Genomic DNA, 19,747 nt, shown 5'->3' with positions numbered 1-19,747 from the left:
GGAGTATGCATTATGATCGGAGATTAAGGGAGTTAGGGCTTTACTCTTTGGAGAGGAGACATGATAGAGGTATACAAGATATTAAGAGGAATAGGTAGAGTGGACAGCCAGCGCCTCTTCCCTAGGGTACCACTGCTCAATACAAGAGAACATGGCTTTAAGCTAAGGGATGGGAAGTTCAAGGGGGATACTAGAGGAAGGTTTTTTTACTCAGAGAGTGGCTGGTGCATGGAATGCACTTCCTGAGTCAGTGGTGGAGGCAGATACATTAGTGAAAGTTAAGGGACTACTAGACAAGTATATGGAGGAATTTAAGGTGGGGGGGGGTTATATAGGAGGCAGGGTTTAAGGGTCAGCACAACATTGTGGGCCAAAGGGCCTGTATTGTGCTGTACTGTTCTATGTTCTCTATGTTCAATCAACCGCATAGGAGATAGTTTTAAAAAGAAGTTACAAATTACTATTTACCTCCAGTTACTTCCAAAGGTCCATTAGATTTTCGGAGCTCTTTCACAGCATCTAAAAATTCCTTTCCTCCTGCTTTTTCCAACGCATTACCTGAAATCACAATTACTGGTTAGATGAGACCAACGCTATTGATAGATCTACTTGAGGTTGTCAAATTCATAACTACCTAATAGCAACTCCAGTTGCCCACTTCAGAGCATCATAATAAAAATCTCATTACATCTTAAATCGAAGTATCAAATGAACATGAGGCCAACTTTCTAAAAGTTCTTCAATAAAAGGATTTAATAATATGTTTTCCCATCTTTCTTGGAAGGTTTATATAACAACCTTTAATTTTGCTTGACAAGATGTCAAGCAAAACAAATACGACAGAGCTAAGTAAGGAGATACTAGGCTTAATGGCCAAAAACTTGGTGTAAAATGAAGCAAACTGTAAAACAAAACACATTAAATCAGAGGCAGGGGATTTACAGTTGGAACTTGAGCTATAGTGCTTCGCAGATAAAAGAGGCAGTGTCCATTAAGGACCTCCAGCACCCAGGGCATGCCCTTTTCTCACTGTTACCATCAGGTAGGAGATACAGAAGCCTGAAGGCACACACTCAGCGATTCAGGAACAGCTTCTGCCCCTCTGCCATCCGATTCCTAAATGGACATTGAACCCTTGAACACTACCTCACTTTTTAAAAATATGCATCATTTCAGTTTTTTTGCACGATTTTTAGTTCTTTCAATGTATACTGTAATTCATTTACTCATTTATTACTTTTTTTTAATTTATTTCTTCTACATTATGAATTGCATTGAACTGCTGCTGCTGTTTAACAAATTTCACAACACATGCCGGTCATAATAAACCCGAGTCTGAGAATACTACAGAAGTACTTTCTAATCTATACATCTCTTTCCAGAAATGTTTAATTACCTAAAAAAACTAACCAAAACATTGATTTTTTCAATGCATTTTCTTTAATATTTGAAGGGTTTATTTGGCATATTAATAGTCAAGTGAACTTAGTGTTTGGGAGAATAATTTTTTTAAAACCATCATTAGAGCTGATAATAAATCACATAATTATATCCAATATCTGCAATATCCATAGAATGCTGCCTGACTTGCTGAGTTCCTCCAATATTTTGTGCATATTGCATCTAAATATATACTCAGCTCAAAGTTAATCACTTCTATATTTCAGTATTTTCAAGCAAATTTATATTATTAATTTCATGGAAGCACATCCAGCAGACTTAATTGTCATTAAAAAGCTTCCTTCTGGTATATGGAAATCTATTGCAGGCCCACTCGAACCAAAAAAAAAAATGAAAAACACATACCAATGTCCTCTTTAAGGTCTATTTCAGCATTTGTCGGGTTGATGATGCACTCAACCTTAACTGAACCAATGTTACTGATTTCACTCTGTGTCAATGACAGCTAAAAAAAAAAAAAAGAACATTTAGTTAACTTTAAGAGAAATTAGCAGGTCAGGATAGTTTGATTTAGAAAAACAGGAGCAGGAGAAACACATTGAGCAAGCTGCCATTCAAATCTGCTCTGCCACTTAATACATCATGGCTGATCTTCTCAACCAATACCATACTGCCATTCTTTCCCCATACTTATTGATGTTCTATGACTACAAATCTATTTCAGTCTCAGAAATGCTTTGCACCTTGGCCACCACAGCAATCACTGGTAGAGAATTCCAAAAATTCACCAGCTTCTGAGAAATTTCATGACATATTTAACATTCCAGATCTTGAGAATGATACCCCTCATTCTGGAACTTCAATCCAGCTGGAGGAAATATCCTTTTTGTATACAGCCTCTCAAGTCCCATCATACTTTTCAAATATATATTACCTCTCTCATTCTTCTAAACGCTAATGAATAAATGACTATGTTGGAGTGGGGAGGGGAGAAGATGGTGATGCGACACAGCACGTACAGCCACTCCGGTGAGGAATATCTGTTATTTGTCAAGTAGTGCCCCATGCACAATTCTGATGTGATGGAGGCAGACGTGAGAGCACGGAGGAACATCTGGTGAAACTTCTGAAATGCCTGTTTCACTGCCGCTACTACTGTGTGATCCGAAATCTCCAGAGGGGAAGGCCCCGAATCCTCGGCTTTGCTTGTTGCTCGGCGGCCGGGGCAAGGTCAAAGCGCTCGGCAGAGATGGTGCTCGGTGACGGAGGGCTGGTTGGAGGCTCGAAGTTCTCGGACGGACTCAGAGTCGGCTGTGGTCGGGTGCTTCCAGGATGCTGCATCAGCAAGTTTATGGCGCTGGATGCTCATGGCAGGGAGAGTTTCTCTCTTCTACCGTCTGCGTGAGATGTTGGGGCTATTGGGACTTTGAGATTTTTTTTTACCGTGCCCATAGTCTGCTCTTATCAAATTATGGTATTGCTTTGCACTGTTGTAACTATATGCTATAACTATGTGGTTTTTGTCAGTTTTAGTCTTATTCTGTCCTGTGTTTCTGTGATATCATACTGGAGGAACACTATCATTTTTTAATGCATGCATTTCTAAATGACAATAAACGAGGACTGAGTGTCCTCATAATCTAATCTAATCAATCCAATCTCTCACGTGACAGTCCTACCATCTCAAAAATAGTCTAGTGAACATTATCTGTGCAAATCTATCTTTTGCTAAGACTCAAGCTGCATACGATAGTCCAGTTGTGATCTCACCAAAGCCCTTATAAATGTAGCAAGATATCCTTACTCCTAGACACACAGCTTTTGTTACAAAATCAGATATGCCAATTACCTTTTTTAACTCCTTACATGTTTGCTATTAGAGACCAGATATAAAGACACTCAGATCACTTTGTACATTGACATGTCTCATTTAAGTAATGCACCTGCTACGTATTTGCCCAGTAATTTAACTTGCAACCTCTCTGAATGCTCCTCATAACCCACATTCACAGCTTTTTAAAAAAATTTATACTTTGAAAAATTGCAATTAAATTCAGCTGGAACATATTATGCCAAATCAACACACAACTATAATAAGTTATAGAGTTTTGCTGATATGTTGTGCAGTTCACAATTCCATGTAACCTAGAGGTTTGAATTTAAATACAAATTTGAATTTAAAAAATAACCTTCTTACCTTCTGCCCCAGGAAAAGGCTCTTTGTTGAAAGAATTGTGAAGCCTTCACCGGGTACATCATCTGATGTAGAACTAGATGCTCCTTCCTTACTGCTTACTATTCGTTTACCCTGATTTAAAAATAATTGAAAGCTTCATTTCTTTATTGCTGCAATAATGCAAAACTGTTCCTTAATACTGACCCAAGTAAATTACCAAACACTATTAAAAGGCATTACTTTTGTTCTGCACTAAAGCAGAATTACCAATGAGAACACCGAACACAATGACCTTGGTAGTATATTCATTTTTCTTACTATTTATATGATCTGCTAACTTCTGTACAGAATAATATACAGTATTTGGTAATAGAAACTATAAACTTCTGACGGGTTACAGACGTTCTATTCTGCTGAGATTAAATCACTGGCTTTCTATTTGTTAGTATTTAATTTTAATCCAGGCAGAAAATTAGTGTGTACAACATTATTACATTTTATGGAAAAAAGTTATTTTAAGAGCAGAATATTTTCATGAATTTTGAGAAGAATTGTGCCCTCTAGAAATCTAAGCAAACAGCACTTCCAGGGGTAAAATTGCACTGGTTGAATGATATGATTTCACTTTCAGGCGTCAATACTAAATCATCACTTTTGGATCATCACTTGAGAAATTAGGTCATAAAGAAGTATATTCAAGCAATTCCATCTTCAGGTTCACACTATCCCATGGTCCCATCTCAGGTCCACTAATCTTGCTCCAATGACATCCAATTCCCCACAACTTGGCTTTCCTTCTCTCCTTTGTTTATTTGATACCAATTTCAGAAAAATAATGTCATGACTGAAACAAGGTATGGAAAACCAACTGTGAAATTTCTCTTCACTAATGTACAAGCTACTAAACTCAAAATATCTCAATTGTAATTTAGAAAAAACAAGCAGCATCTTGGTCATAAATTGTCTAACAATAACCTCCAAAATTGGAACTGTTGTGACTAAAACCCAAATCAAGTTTACAAACCCGGTGCACTCATTTCTTGGCCCATGTTAAAATTTCCCATTTTTAAACAGTAACATTGCAGGATTTTAACCTACAGTAGTATGTAAGCTGCTCAATTATTCAATATTTGAGGATGAGATTTTAAAAGACATTGTAAACATCCAAATTAATTTAGCCAGTAACCTACACTTCCATATGTGTGCATTTTTAAATCTTGATTATATATTCTAAAAGTTAAATCAACAATACTTTTACCAAATTAGTTTTTTTTTCTGTAATATCACTTTAGCTCCTCACTGTTTTGATAAGGGATGTGGAATATCAGACCTGAAAATAAAAAGTAAAATGCAGAATTTAAACTGGGGTATATCTGTTACTTACATTTGGTTTTGCAAAATTCCTATAATGTGACATAATTGGGACTTTAGCAGTTACATACCAGATTTTCTGGATCTCTAGATATTGTCGTTGTCTGAACCCTTAGTGCCTAGGTGGCACATGGGGCTTCGATCTCTAGATATAATTTCTATTAATTTCCCAATCTAATACACTTTCTAAAAGATGTTACAGTATTGCAATACATTTTGCAGTGAAGGCAAACGAGTTTAAAGGGAATGTGGAAACCAGAGCCCTGGCGAGCTGGGCATGCAAGGACAGATTCACGACAGTAGGAAGGGAAAGGAGGGAACAGGCCCCCAGTGAGGGGTAGGGAATATTGCAAATACTGCTGAGCCAGATGTTAAAACATCAGAATATCCAAATTGCTGGATTGCCAAACAGTTTTACCAGCGCCACAGAAGATGGAATTAACGCTTCTAGAAATAATAACTGGCTAAGATCAAACACTGTAGTACAATAAGTGCACCTCCCACAAGAGATCAGAAACTTGATGCTCGAAACATACCTTTCTGGCTGATTTGGATTTTGCAGCCTTTTTGATAGCTGATTTCTTGGCAGATTTTTTGATTGGAGATGGCTTTGCTTTCTTTGCCTTCTTTTCTGATGGTGTAGAAAGAATTGTTTCCACTTTACTTCTGGCACCACGTTTCTTTGCCAGTAGCTCAGGATGAATTCGGGGCAGCACACCACCACTCGCAATAGTTACTCCCCTTAGTAACTAGAGGCACAAGAGTAAGAGTGCATATGCATAGCTTTTCAAAACATTCTTGTTCTTGCAAACTACATCTCTAACTAGTAAGTTTCTAAATAAGGGACAGTCAATTTTTGGTTCCTCTATACAAATGGAACACTTCATGGGAAGATGCTCCAATGAATGGAATAATTGATTTGTCTACTTAATTAGATGATTCAATGCACAAAATTAGATGCAACTTTATTAAATGAAAAGGGTAGTGTATCTAAGATTTCCAACACATTATTGTATTCTCTAGTTTCTCCAATATAGCCAATTTATTCATGTAAATTCCAGTTTGCAGAAATGTCAGTAATTACACATTTAATACATCAACCATCAGTTTTGTTAGTAATGGTACACATGTTCAGGAGAAACTACAATATTTCTTGTTGCGACTGCATATAAATTTGAAAAAGGAAAAGGTATACAAATAGCTTTAAAAAATTGAAATGACTGCTTGATAGTTAGAAATGCATTAGGTTACTCTGTAATTAATTAATTAGTTTTCCACTACTAACAATGTTCACAGATGCAGGAATGCATAAAACACAGGTGTCAGGGATCTTTTACATACATTGAAAGAAAAAGAAGCATATCCAAAAATGCAGAACTGGCCACAAATTCAAATTCGTTAGGGAAATGGAATCAAAATGATCTTGATTTGTAAGCTGCATTGATGGATTATTTTTAAAAAAAATTACACTCAACAGTACATCCCTTCAATATCTGTCTGAATATACAAGAGCCCTTCATGAAAGGAGCAGATATGTCTGCCTTTGACCTGTGGCAACCCTCAGGACGATTTTTCAGTATATGGCACGATTAAATTGCACTTTTCAGTTCAAGTCTAGATACATACATCACAGAACCTGCCAGAAATCAGTATAACCAGTAGGTGTCCTTCATACCTGCTCAATTTCTGCTCTTTTTTATTTTCAAAATCCTTGTAGAATCACACAGCACAGAAACATTTCATGCACACATAATTCTCATGAAGGCCCTTCTAATGAAGAACCTATAACGTTAAAAGCTTCTCTTTCCACAGATGCTGTCAAACCAGTTCAGTGTTTTGAACTTTATTTCAAACTTGTAGCATCTGTAATTTTTTTTTTGATTTTCATACAACACACTCTGATCCAACCTATGATGTGGTCTGTTTGACCAGATGGGAATTGTCCAGCTTACCCCTACATCCCAAACATGGGCTGGTAATTAATTGGCTCCCGTAAAATTAACCCAGCACAGATAATGACAAGAGTCAAAAATATGTGGAGGGAGAGAGCAGGGGTTGCTACAGGAGAAGAAAGGAGTAACAGGTCTGCTGGGAATGCTCTGCTGGTATCCAATAGATTTTTACATTTGAAAGTTAAAGATTCCACATGCAAAAATAAAACATTAAATTTCAAATAGATCAATATAATTAACACCAGCTTTACCTGATTTAGTTCTTCATCATTTGCTACTGCCAACAGAATGTGCCTTGGAGTTATTCTACTCTTCTTATTATCTCTGGCTGCATTGCCAGCCAGTTCCAAAATTTCAGCTGCATCAAGTACAAATGTTAAAATGATTAGGTTAAAACTATATTAAAAATTTGCTCGAAGAGTCAAAGTAATATATCCCAAAACAGGCAGATCAATTCATTTCCTTATAAAATGTTTAGCTTTTAAACTATCAACTAACTTGTCTTTATGCTCCAAACTATATATTTTTACCTGCCAGGTACTCTATGACTGCTGCCAGGTAAACAGGTGCTCCCATCCCGATACGGTATTTAAATGTTCCTTTCCGCAAATAACGCATCATTCTGCCAACGGGAAAAATGACTCCTGCTCTGGCTGAGCGTGATAACTTGGAGAGTTTCTTTTTTCCACTTCGAGCTGACATCTTGCAATTTGTGGGTTAGTAAAATACCACCTGTAGATCTGAAAACACAATAATCAGTCACTTAGACACTGGATCTTGCAGCATAGCAAGATATTTGGGTCATCTAGGACATACCAGATTTCATCACACTCTCCCCCTTTTCCCCCCTCATTTTCTGCAAATGTTTGTGTATTTGAATTAATTCAACACTTTAAAAGTTTAATGTGCATGACTTGTGTCAAAAATTAAATTCCTTCTAACACTATCAAACAAATTTAACCATTCCAATCAAGTTTATCAAAATTAAAGTTAAATAGCAATACAGTCGGCCCTCCATATCCGTGGGTTCTGCATCCGCGGATCAACCAACTGCGGATCGAAAATATGCGAAAAAAAAATTCCAGGAAGTTCCAAAAAGCAAAACTTTGAAGGGATGGCTGGCTAGCTATGTGAAGCGCTACAGCCTCAAGAACTTACAGATCACGGGAGAATCAGCATCAGCATTCCCAGAAGAGCTACGATGGTTGCATCTGTACTGAACATGTACAGACTTTTGTCATTATTCCTTAAACAATACAGTATAACAACTATTTACATAGCATTTACATTGTATTAGGTATTATAAGTAATCTAGAGATGATTTAAAGTATACGGGAGGATATGTGTAGGTCATATGCAAATACTGCGCCATTTTATATAAGGGACTTGAGCATCCGCGGATTTTGCTATTCGCGGGGGGGGGGGTCCTGGAACCAATCCCCCGCGGATACCGAGGGACGACTGTAATTGGAATAAGTAAGAAGCTGAGCAGTTCAGTTCATATATCAAAAAAAAAGGCGAAGCAAGAGATAGCTAATTTGACAGTAATTTTAGAGAAATGGTGAAAAGCAATACTTATCCATCACCCACAGTTTTAAAATACCTATTTTAAAATACTGGGACCAATATGTGGCATTAGTACTTCAGAACTGCAGGTCTTTACAGTTCTGTAGCATTTTGAATCTCCAGACTTTAAACATTAGTTTGAATCGTTAGAGAAAGGAGAAAAGCAGTCACTTGAAATACAAGTAAAACTCCAAGTATACATTCAATAAAAATGAAAGTATGAATACTCAGGCAACAGGAATTCTGCAGATGCTGGAAATTCAAGCAACATACATCAAAGTTGCTGGTGAACGCAGCAGGCCAGGCAGCATCTCTAGGAAGAGGTACAGTCGATGTTTCAAGGGTCTTCGCCTGAAACGTTGACTGTACCTCTTCCTAGAGGTGCTGCCTGGCCTGCTGCGTTCACCAGCAACTTTGATGTGTGTAGTATGAATACTCAGACAAGTCTGGCTATAGGAAAACAAAATATCAAGAAATTTCAAAATTACAAACTGTAAGTGGCTGAAGAATCCAGTCATGAATGGTTACCATTATTGTATTCTCTACTAAGATCATTGCTTTACATTTTAACCCATTTTCCTTAAAAACATAAGAAAATAAGACAATCAACAACAAGATGATTAGTGAAATTATTTTGAAGTTTACTTATTTTACATACTACCATGGTTAAACATGTCAATGCCCAGGGCATTCATAGATTCATATATAACTGGTTACGTAATTTCCCAATTAACATAGTATTTGCAGTCAGTAAAGCCACTTGGCCCAAACAGGCCATGCTAATGTTTATGCTTCACACAATCCTCTCATCCTTTAACTACAGGATCCTTTGTTTCACCATTTCATCTTCATCAAACTTACTTAAATGCACTTCTCACTAACCCACATTATATATATTAAAAAAGCACACTTCTTTCCCCCGCTTAATTCCCTATTATGTCTGAATCAAGCTCTGGCTTCCCCAGTAGGTGAAAGGACTTTTTCCACTGCTACCCTGTGAAACCCACTTATTTTTGTTATGTCTTATTAGGTTGTCACAGGATAATCTTGAGAGCCTTTGCCAATTCAGTCTATCTTGACTGGTCTGAACTTTATTATCACCCTAATAAATCTTCCGTATTTCTGTAGGACAAAACTTCACACCCCCCCCGCCCCCCAGAAGTGCTATTGAACCAGCATGTTAATTTTTGAGTTGTACAGAAGGATATCGTCTATAAGAGAATGTGAAATATAAACAGGAAAAACATGGAAGCACTCAATAGGTCATGCAGCAGTGTAAAACATTTTTCTAGCACTTTGTTTTATTTCAGTTTATAGAAGTATTTTATGTTTCAACTTTTTCTACTACAGAAGGCAATTTCACACTTGTTTCCCACCTGTATGACCTTATCTATATCCCTTTGAAGCTTATGTATGTTACAATTGCTGTTCACTTTCTCAGTAATGAGTTATGAGTAAACATGGGATACATCAGGGGTCCCCAACCTTTTTTTGCACTGCGGCCCAGTTTAATATTGTCAATATTCTTGCGGACCGGCCAACTGGGGGGGGGGGGGGGGGGTGTTCAAGTAGGGTTCAACTCATCTCAACATGTCTCTTACAGTTAGGGTTGCCAACTTTATCACTCCCAAATAAGGGACAAAAGTAGCAGTCAAATACGGGACACTTGGGCTTACCCCGAGAAAGACTACCATGACCATGAAGCCTTGCACGGGCACCTCTGTGCACATGTGTGCCGATTTTTTTTCCACAGGTCAGTTTTGGCTTAATCTTCCCGACTATACTGTATATACATTATTTCTACTTTTTACAGGCTGTGTATTGATCATATCATTCCTGCTTTTACTATATGTTAGTGTTATTTTAGGTTTTGTGTGTTATTTGGTATGATTTGGTAGGTTATTTTTTGGGTCTGGGAACGCTCAAAAATTTTTCCCATATAAATTAATGGTAACTGCTTCTTCGCTTCACGCCATTTCAGCATGAAAGGTTTCACAGGAATGCTCTACCTTAGCGGGGGAAATATGGGACAAGGGCAGTCCTGTATGGGAGAAAGTATTTTAGCCCAATATACGGGATGTCCCAGCAAATACAGGACAGCTGGCAACCCTATGTTCCAAGTTCAACAGTGCGTGACAGGGAATGAGGAAAGGTGTAGCTGACTCATATCGTTTCCTCGCGGCCCGGTAGCACATGCTTTGCGGCCCGGAGGTTGGGGACCACTGGGATACATTATACTCAATCTTCCAAAGTTAAGGTTTTAAATACTAACCAGAGTGCTGAACCCCGAAAATAGCCCATTTAGTTCTACTCCATTAACAGAATTTCACTCCACAATTTCACTACCAACCTCAGTAACTTTGATTGAAGTATCACATCAAGTAGCGTCATCCACTAGTTCCTCTCTATCCATCTTATTAGTTACATCATTTAAAAAAGTGTCAATGGCCTTTCATTGAAGTGTTGACATTACCAACCCAGGATATTCTAAATGTCCTGATATATCCTTATCAGGTTAGCCGGCCAATCATTCTCAAGATTTGTTTTCTTAAGCAGTTGGATCTCATTTGCTGCTTCCCAAGTAGAACTATTATGGAATACAAGGAGTTCTGAAAGGTCAAAACAAATGCACTCATGCTGTGCTTTGGGGCACATGGACGGGGATTTAATTATTTTTTTTTGAAGATTCTTGAAGATATTAGTTTTAAGTGCTTCACTCTTATTAGATCCTTCTGAAATGATTTTTGTTTTGCCTAGAAACAGGACTTCAAGTATGTCAGAACTTAAATGACACTCCATATAGCAGTCACAGAACAGCTAGAGAAAGGTCCCATGGAGATGATAATAAATGTAGTAATCACCGAATAGGCTTAAAACCCCTCCTGTGGAGTAGTTTGATCCAGGTGAGTCATATGCCAGGAACAACTCATAAATTCTGAGGTGGGCCGACCAACCAAGCTGTGCTTACTCAATGCAAATAATTTTTGCAAAACAAAACATGTGAACAGACAAGAGACAACACATGTTCACACAATCCTGATCATTGAAAACTCACAATGGCAGAGAGTGTGCGTGTGTGCGCACGCGCACAAGGCAGTGATGTCACAGTGAAGCAGCTTCAAGTGCTGATTCTTATATGGGATGCTAGGCTTTTTTTTTGAGAGTTCATGAAGTTCACAGGTTGCACACAAAAGCTCCAACTTTGGTTGACAATGTTGGAAACTACACAGCTTGTGATACCATTAAGTGTGAATGACAAAGTGAAACATCATCCATGTTGAGATGAAATGCATACAGATGGATACAAATATCCCTGGAAATGATCACTAGCACAATCTGAACACCATTTCAAACAAAAATCCGTTTCGTATGTTTGCACTAGAAATAATGTATCCAAATGGATTCAACTCCTAGGCTATTCTCTCCAAGGCAAAGATAGAAAATTGTATTCTTCTGTTTTACTATTTTGCATTATGATTTCTCTCATTACTTACACTAGGGTTTAAAAAGTGACAATTTCTATTGAGAGTCACTGAATTTTTATTGAAAGACAATTGAAAAGGTGTCTAAAATTGACCCCTTTTCATGTAAACTAATTTTATTTATTTACTTCTCCTCTTATGTATCAATATTTAAGCATATATTGGTAACCTATTTTGATAAATGCAGGAATTAACGCTTTCCTTATTTAACTTAAAAATGAACTTTGTCATTTTGTTGTTCCTCTCACCTGAGCCTTAAATAACCCAATTGGTCTTCTTTCAATGTCAGAATAATTAGTAAAGTTCATGCAAGGGCCTCAGAAACCCAGATGATATAATACTGTCTGCACCTTACAGTAGAACAGTGTAGCACTGGAACAGGCTCATTGGTTTATGTTGTCTGTGGTGAATATATGTTCAAACTTCAAAGTAAATTTATGATCAACGTACATATATGCCACCATATACTATTCTGAGATTTACTTTCTTGTAGGCATTCACAGTAGAACAAAGAAATACAATAAAAATCAATGAAAATCTACACACAGAAACCAACAACCAATGTGCAAAAGACAAAACTGTGCAAATACAAAAACCAAACACATAATAAATAAATACTGAGAATCACACATTAGTTTAATGTGGAATTAAACAAAACCTCTTCTGACTCTACATGATCCATACACTTCCACTCCCTGCATGTGTCAAACAGCTTCTTAAAACATCTTTTTTACAACAGTAAAATATCTGCACTATTTTGTTCAACTATCTGTACCTGTTCTACCATTTGTCAAATTATCCACAAAATGTTAAAATACTCAAATAATTGAAGATAAAGCAATTCATCACTTCACAGCATATCTAGATTCGAAACAAAAGAACACACTTTCTTGAACAAAAATAATTAGCAGTAAAACCCAGTAATTCTCAGGAAATTTCACCAAAACTTTTTAAATGCCAACTTGGAATCTAAAAATTCTATATTGATTCCAAAAGTCAAAATCAGTACAACATTAAGAAGAAATTGCATTTTCAAAAGACTGCATTGCATAAGGACATTCTCCTGATTATAATGCTGACTACCATGCCACTCTGAACAGCAATAATTAACTGAAATATGCATCAACAAGTTGTGGGTTTCCAGACCTGCACACAGAAACTTGGAAAGTACAGTACCCACTGGCAGTCAGGTGTCCAGTCACCATTGAATCTAGCAGTGGTCACTTGCTTTATTGGGATGAGAGGTTGGATACAAATGACATACCCCATTCGTTTGAATAGGCTTGATGACCTTCAAAAGCTTCAGGTGCTTTTTCTAAATTTTAGCTAATGGTTTCAATTACATTTTAAAAATGACCATAAATTCACTTTTTTCATTTTTATACTTACTTGCACTGTTTTAATTCTCTTTGATATGAGGTCATTTCAGAGGCAATCTGTATGTCACCCATCAGTCACTTGATTCCTCAGCTTGCTTCACCTCATGGCATGACTGCAGTGGTGTGGTTACTTTGTGCCATGCATTCACAAAAACGTGTGACCACAAGCATCTCATAGGTTACAAGCACAAGATCAAGGACATTTCAAATCACCTCCTAGCTGACATATTATAATAGGAAAGCAATACAGATTACCTTGACTCTTCAAACTGCATTATTAAACTGGTTGATTAGGTTTTAAAAATATAGCATTTACATAAAAGCTAGGTGTAAAGAAAAATGCAGCAAACAAAAAACATCAGCAGTAATGCAATTTTCAATATGATAAAGAAAAAATATCCCGATTCAATTAAATTTTTAATTGAGCTAAATTTTTAGCTCAATAAGTTCAAAAGTAAAAGTACATATCATCAAATGCAACCCCGAGATTCAATTTCTTGCAGGATGAAGAGTCCTTGAAAGTGAGTGTATAGGTTGTGGGAACATGATGGGGCAAGTGACATTACCCCCTTTGGTTCAAGAGCCTGTTGGTTGAGGGGTAATAACCGTTCCAGAACCCAGTGATATGAGTTATGAAGCTCCTGTACCTTCTTCCTGATGGCAGCAATGAGAGGAGAGCATGACCTGGGTGGTAGGGATCTCCGATGATGGATGCTGCTCTCCTGCAATAACACAGTAGATGTGCTCAATGGTGGGGGAGGCTTTACCGGTGATGCACCGGGCCGTAGACACAAATTTTTGTAGGATTTTCCTTTCAAGGGCGTTAGTTTCCATACCAGATGTGATGCAGCCAGTCACTATATTCTCCACTACACACCTATAGACATTTATCAAAGTTTTAGATGTCATGCTGAATCTTCATAAACTTCTATGAAAGAAGAGGCGTTGCCATGCTACCTCTGCAATTGCACAGGTTCTCTGAAATCAAAATACTGAGGAATCTAAAGTTGTTGGACAATAATACCTCTAATTTGTGATGACCAGTGTGTGCAAAGATCTTGTGCTTTGCAATTTTTTGCCCAGTGACAATAATATGTGCACACTGAATAATTTCTTCAATAAAAACAGTATAAATAAGCCAATTCTAAAATCTTCAGATAAATCATCACAAACTCCACATTGTCGACCCTGTCCACATCAGAAACCGGCAAAGGAAATATGATTGTGTACAATAAATATACTCAACATGCCAATGAGGTAGTGGGTGACAACCTTTAATGCGCAGTTTAAATTCCTTTTTGTGCTAGTAGCAAAAGACGAGTGCACGTGCACAGGCACACACTTTAGAGGGAACATTGTCGCTGACCCTCTATCTCTGATCCCCTGATGAGGACTGGCTCATTGACCTCTGGTTTCATCCTCCTGAAGTCAATTAATTAGCTCCTTATTCTTGTTGATATTGAATAAGAGGTTGTTGTTGGAAGATTTTCAATCTCTCTCCTATATGCTGATTTTTCCCCACCTTTGATTCGGCCTATGACAGTGGTGTCATCAGCAGTCTTAAAAATGGTATTGGAGCTGTGCTTAGCCACACAGTCATAAGTGTAAAGTGAGTAGGGAAGGAAGCTAAGCACGCGACCTTGTGGTGCTGATGGAAATTGTGAAGATGTTTTTTGCCAATTTGAAGAGACTGGGGTCTGTAAGTGAGGAAATCAAGAATCCAATTGCACAAGGAGGTATTCAAGTTAAGGTCTTGAATGCCAAACTGTAGTCAATAAAGAGCATCCTGATGTATGCATCTTCACTGTCCAGATATTCCAAGGGTTGAGTGAAGTGGCAAGGAGATAGAATCTACTGTGGTCCTGTTGTGCTGGTAGGCAAATTGGAGCAGATTCAAGTCACTTCCCAGGTAGGTAGGTAGGAAGAAGTGAGGTTTCATCACCAATTTTTCGAATACTTCATCACAGTGGATGCAAGTGCTGCTGGACAATAGTCGTTGAGGCCAGATACCATGCTCTTCTTAGGCACCAACATAACTGAAGCCTGCTTGAAGATTGCTGAAGCCAAAGGTCGAGGATCATCCATAGGATATGGACACGACCAACAATTTTTGCTAATTGTTAAGTGCCTTGAAATTTGTGAAGTCACTTCAGAGGTCAGTTAAATATCCACAGCATTGCTGTGTGCCTGGAGTTACATGTATTTTTGGAAGGTTGTTTAACGGGTTTGTTTGAAAGGTTATTCAACCTAAAAATGGTTGCTGCCATTATAACCTTCCCCATAACCAGTTTCTTTCCTTTGCAGTATTTAAATAATATTAGTTCTTTTACGTCATAAACAAATGAGTCCTCATCTTGTGTTATGGATAGCAAGGCTATTGATGTTCAATTGAAGGAAGAAATTGAATAGCAACTTTCACATTGTAAGGAGCCTCAGAGGCTGCGTTGAAGGGACAGTATTTTTCATGAACTTATAATCCACAGATCCCTGAGAAGAAACCACACTGACAGGAACTTCCAGACACCACACACTTTTTCTGCTCATAAAACTTAATTATTCTTGCAGCCCATCTATCTGGCAATAAAATCTAACATATCATTGGCTCCCAGATAGTTTATTGTTCCTGCATGTTAATTTTGACATGCAAAGAGTGGGAAAGTGAATTTAGATATCATGCTGAAACTTCATCAACTTGGAAAGTATAGACAGTCTGAAAAAGGCAATGACGCTTTAGGAACTGTATTGGAGGAGGGAATATAGGTTATGATGTGGGGAAAGTGCAAGATTAAACTTCCTTGTAGGAAGAATAAGAGAATTTTAAGTCAGAAACTAGTATATGTTCATGTACATAGGCATCTAGGTGTATTGGTTAAAAAACCGCAAAAGCTAAACATGCAGGAAGAGCAAATGGTCCAACTAGCTGTTACTGTAATTTGCAGTGTAAAATTAATGCAGACCTACCTGCTTAAACTCTACAGTTCTTTTGCAAGACCCCATGTGATACCCCATTTGGCCTCTTTTTTGCCTTCCTGCACTACACTCCGTAACTATAACACCATACCCTGCATTATTGTTTTTCCTTTTGTATTGCCTAGGTGTCCTGTGTTTTGAATAATCTGTCTAGTTTTACGTGCTATCCAATCTCTTCACTATATCTTGGCACCTGTGACAATAATAAACATGTAACGAATAGCATACTCTTATTTTGGTCTTCATATCCCAGAAGGATTCAACCCAAATTATTATACAAGTCCTATTCCTTAAAAACAGGAGTTGTCCTACAAAAAGGAACTAAGAAAGCTTGACTTATGATCACCACACTTTAGAGGAAACAAATGTGATCTCACTGATGCATACAAGAACAGAGACCAAGAATTAATGCCAAGAAGCTTACAGTGACAAGTCCAGAGTCCAGGGGCAGTCTCAATGTAGGGGATCAGCTATAGATAAATGATCAAGTTAATTTTTCCTTATTCATACAACTAGGTCTATGAAATTATCTGTTTCAAAGGACTTTGCAATTACTGAAATCCATGTATCAGACTGGAGTATTCCCATGTTACACATACCCAAATTTCTTCTCCACCTCTTTCCCCATCTTGATCTCCTTAGCAAATACTGCATGATCCCCACAGCTCACTTTCCTTCTAGGATTTTTATCTTCAAATTCAGATACCAGTATGCCCCCCCATTTTAATTATTAATAACATTGATTCAGGCACCCTAGTTATATCAGCTTTATAAAAAGCTATTATATTTTGCCACAAAAGCAAAATATGGCACGCTGGAAATCTGAAATAGACAAAAAAGTACTGGAGGAACTCAGCAACTATGGAGAGGAATAATCAGTCAACATTTTGGGCCGAAATTCTGAATTCTGATGAAGGGTCTCGGCCCAGAACGATGTATAGTCTTCTCCGTAAGTGCTGTCTGACCTGCTGAGTTCCTCCAGCACTGTGTGTGCGTTACTTTGGATTTCAGCATGTGCAGACTTTCTTATGGCTAGAATTTCTCAGGTCAGTTAACATCTATCGAAAGCAAAACAAAGCATTTCAAGTTGATATGTCAGATCTTTCTAGTGCTCTCTCTGCAATTGCCGTCCGATCAGCTTGTCAACTTTTTTTTCCCATTTATTCCTACTGTTTTAGCCAATCTTTCACATTAATATAGCCCTTCGAAAATGCAAACATTTAATATACTTGGTCTCCCACATCTACTCTTTAAATTATACCTTCAAAAAGTCAAGTTGTGAATTCCCCTCTGATAAAACTATTATGATTCTGCTTATTTATATTTTCTATTACCACGTTCTTAATGCTTACTTCAAGTAATCTGATTTACAGCTAATCATGACTTTTAGTACTATCGAAACAACACTCAATTCTCATTAGCAAAGTTCATACAATTTGTTTTCCTCTTAATCTACTGAGCACAATACCTGTTTAAGTATTTTTGCATGTAGGTTTTTTTTAAACGATTTGAAGTTTTAATTTACACTTAACCCTCTCTCCGAACCCACATTCAGGTAGGCCGGGATAGAAAGATAGCAACAAAAAAAATGAAAGGCAGGAACAAAATGAGTTTTTTTTTTAAAAGAAATCTTTGAAATTTTTGGGCACGTCCCGACCATTTTTGCACAGGGAGGCGCGCGTTGCAGTAAAGGCGGGAAGCAAAGGCGTTCCATTCGTTTTCAACCGAACGGAACGCGGTGCCGTTCAAACCGCGAGCTCAACCGTCATCCCGGAGCAACGGCCTGAACAGGGCCTTGGTTCAAAGGCCTTCCCGAGCCTGGCTTCCCCTCAGCATATAGAAACCCGCGATTTTCTAGCGGGGGGGGGGGACTCGGCACGGTATGCATTCCTCAATTCATGTGCATATTTTAATTGAGTTATATTTATACGTGGAGTTAACCAAGTGCTTGCAAGCCGTCTGAAAAAGGTTTTATTCCAGGGCTCGGCACCGCGAGCGGAATCGGTAACTTGGAACAAAACACTCTCCTTGTATTCAAAAGCACTAAAAATAAAGGCAAACCTCGAGACCTAGAAACAGAAACGCGTATAACACACGATAAAACCACTAGGCCGAGCGACCCCATTCCCGCCGAAACATTTCTCTTCAGCAAACGAAACATCCGTTTGCGAAATAAATGCGAGCAGAATATTTTACTTTTTGTAATCACAATTATCCAGTATTTTAAACACAGCAGAGATGAAATCAACACCCACAACAAAGTGTCAGGGACAAGCCTCAGTTGCCAATGCAGATTTATTTTTGTGGGCGTCGAGCAACGTTCGTCCTTGCCAAGTGAGCCCGCTCTTCTGTTTATTTATATAAAAACATACTTAATAGTTTTTCGTGCTTACCTCCTTTGATGGGCGACAGTGGAGTCTGCTGATCCTTGGCGTCCGTTAATCCTGTGTACGGAGCAGGAAAGGGAAGCTCTTTCTCGCTCTCGCAAAACCCATTTGAAAATACAAACCCAGCCTATCAGCAAAGGAAAATGATCAGGGCCGGGGAGGATAGGTTAACAGAGGGGCGAATTACAAAAGACCCACATTTCACCACGCACAAAAACAAATTAAAACCAACCGTTGGCACACATTTTGTCGGCAGATATTGAGCAATGTGAGGCAAGTTATCACCCGCTTATGTACCACTTTGTCGTATTAAAGAGACATTCTATTATCCCTCTTTCCCCTCTCTCTCTCTCTCCGAGTCACCTCTCTGTCGAAATGGTTGTGCCTTTTCTTAATAAAACTGGGTGGGATCAATGGAACAAAAAAAAACACAAACCAAAAGTGCTGCTTCCTTGAGCGAAGGTCTGAACTATAATAAACAAAGGAAAATTAAACATTGACGGGTGGTTGAATTAATTAGGCAGATATTTGAGTGCAAGTCCCAAAGGGTATCTGTGAAACTTAAATTCAAATTAACATTCTGTAACTTAAAATTATTACAGATAATTCTAATTCACATTAAATTTATCTAGTTTGCTGACATGTGACTCCAGGTCAGCCATTAAAACTCTTAACTGTTCCCTAAAATGCAAACTATTTATTTGCATCAAATTAAACAGGCCACCTACCACCGAATTTGGACACAGTTGTTCCCAGCCCAGTTGCTCTTGTAAATGATTTAGTTGCAAACATTTGGGAACTGGTATCCAAATTAGAAGACTCCATCACAATCTACAGGTAAGCTCAGGAGTGAGTATTCCTGGGTGTCCTCAACAGTGACTAGTTCCTATGAAGGTTCACAATGAAACCTGAGTTTGATTATCACCCACTGTTCTGTCTCAGGTGACATATCAGTGATCCTTTGAAAGAAGAGTGTGTGTGTGTGTGTGTGTGTGTGTGTGTCGGGGGAGGGAGGGATACAGGCGTAGACTTTCTCTGTGGGATGCATTTCTAGATCCAGGGG

General features: G+C 38.1%; 1 protein-coding gene across 2 annotated transcripts in view; it reads right to left on the bottom strand.

Annotated features, from left to right (window-relative positions):
- The window catches only part of macroh2a2 (macroH2A.2 histone), a 56,893-nt gene extending 37,890 nt beyond the window's left edge, over positions 1–19,003 (bottom strand). The window contains exons 1-7 of one of the 2 annotated variants that reach the window (XM_072282598.1): positions 18,691–19,003; positions 7,431–7,640; positions 7,152–7,258; positions 5,485–5,697; positions 3,599–3,709; positions 1,807–1,906; positions 469–558 (exon numbers count right to left, since the gene is read on the bottom strand). In XM_072282598.1, coding sequence (XP_072138699.1) covers positions 469–558; positions 1,807–1,906; positions 3,599–3,709; positions 5,485–5,697; positions 7,152–7,258; positions 7,431–7,602 — 793 coding nt within the window. In that variant the 5' untranslated portion in view covers positions 7,603–7,640; positions 18,691–19,003. The remainder of the gene's footprint in view (positions 1–468; positions 559–1,806; positions 1,907–3,598; positions 3,710–5,484; positions 5,698–7,151; positions 7,259–7,430; positions 7,641–18,690) is intronic. The other variant, XM_072282600.1, reaches the window with a different exon arrangement.
- Between the last annotated feature and the right edge of the window lie 744 nt (positions 19,004–19,747).

This window comes from Mobula birostris, chromosome 18 (assembly GCF_030028105.1).
Source record: "Mobula birostris isolate sMobBir1 chromosome 18, sMobBir1.hap1, whole genome shotgun sequence".
NCBI lineage: Eukaryota > Metazoa > Chordata > Chondrichthyes > Myliobatiformes > Myliobatidae > Mobula > Mobula birostris.
Note: the sequence above shows the minus strand (reverse complement) of the source record. Positions and strands in the feature narration are given on the sequence as shown.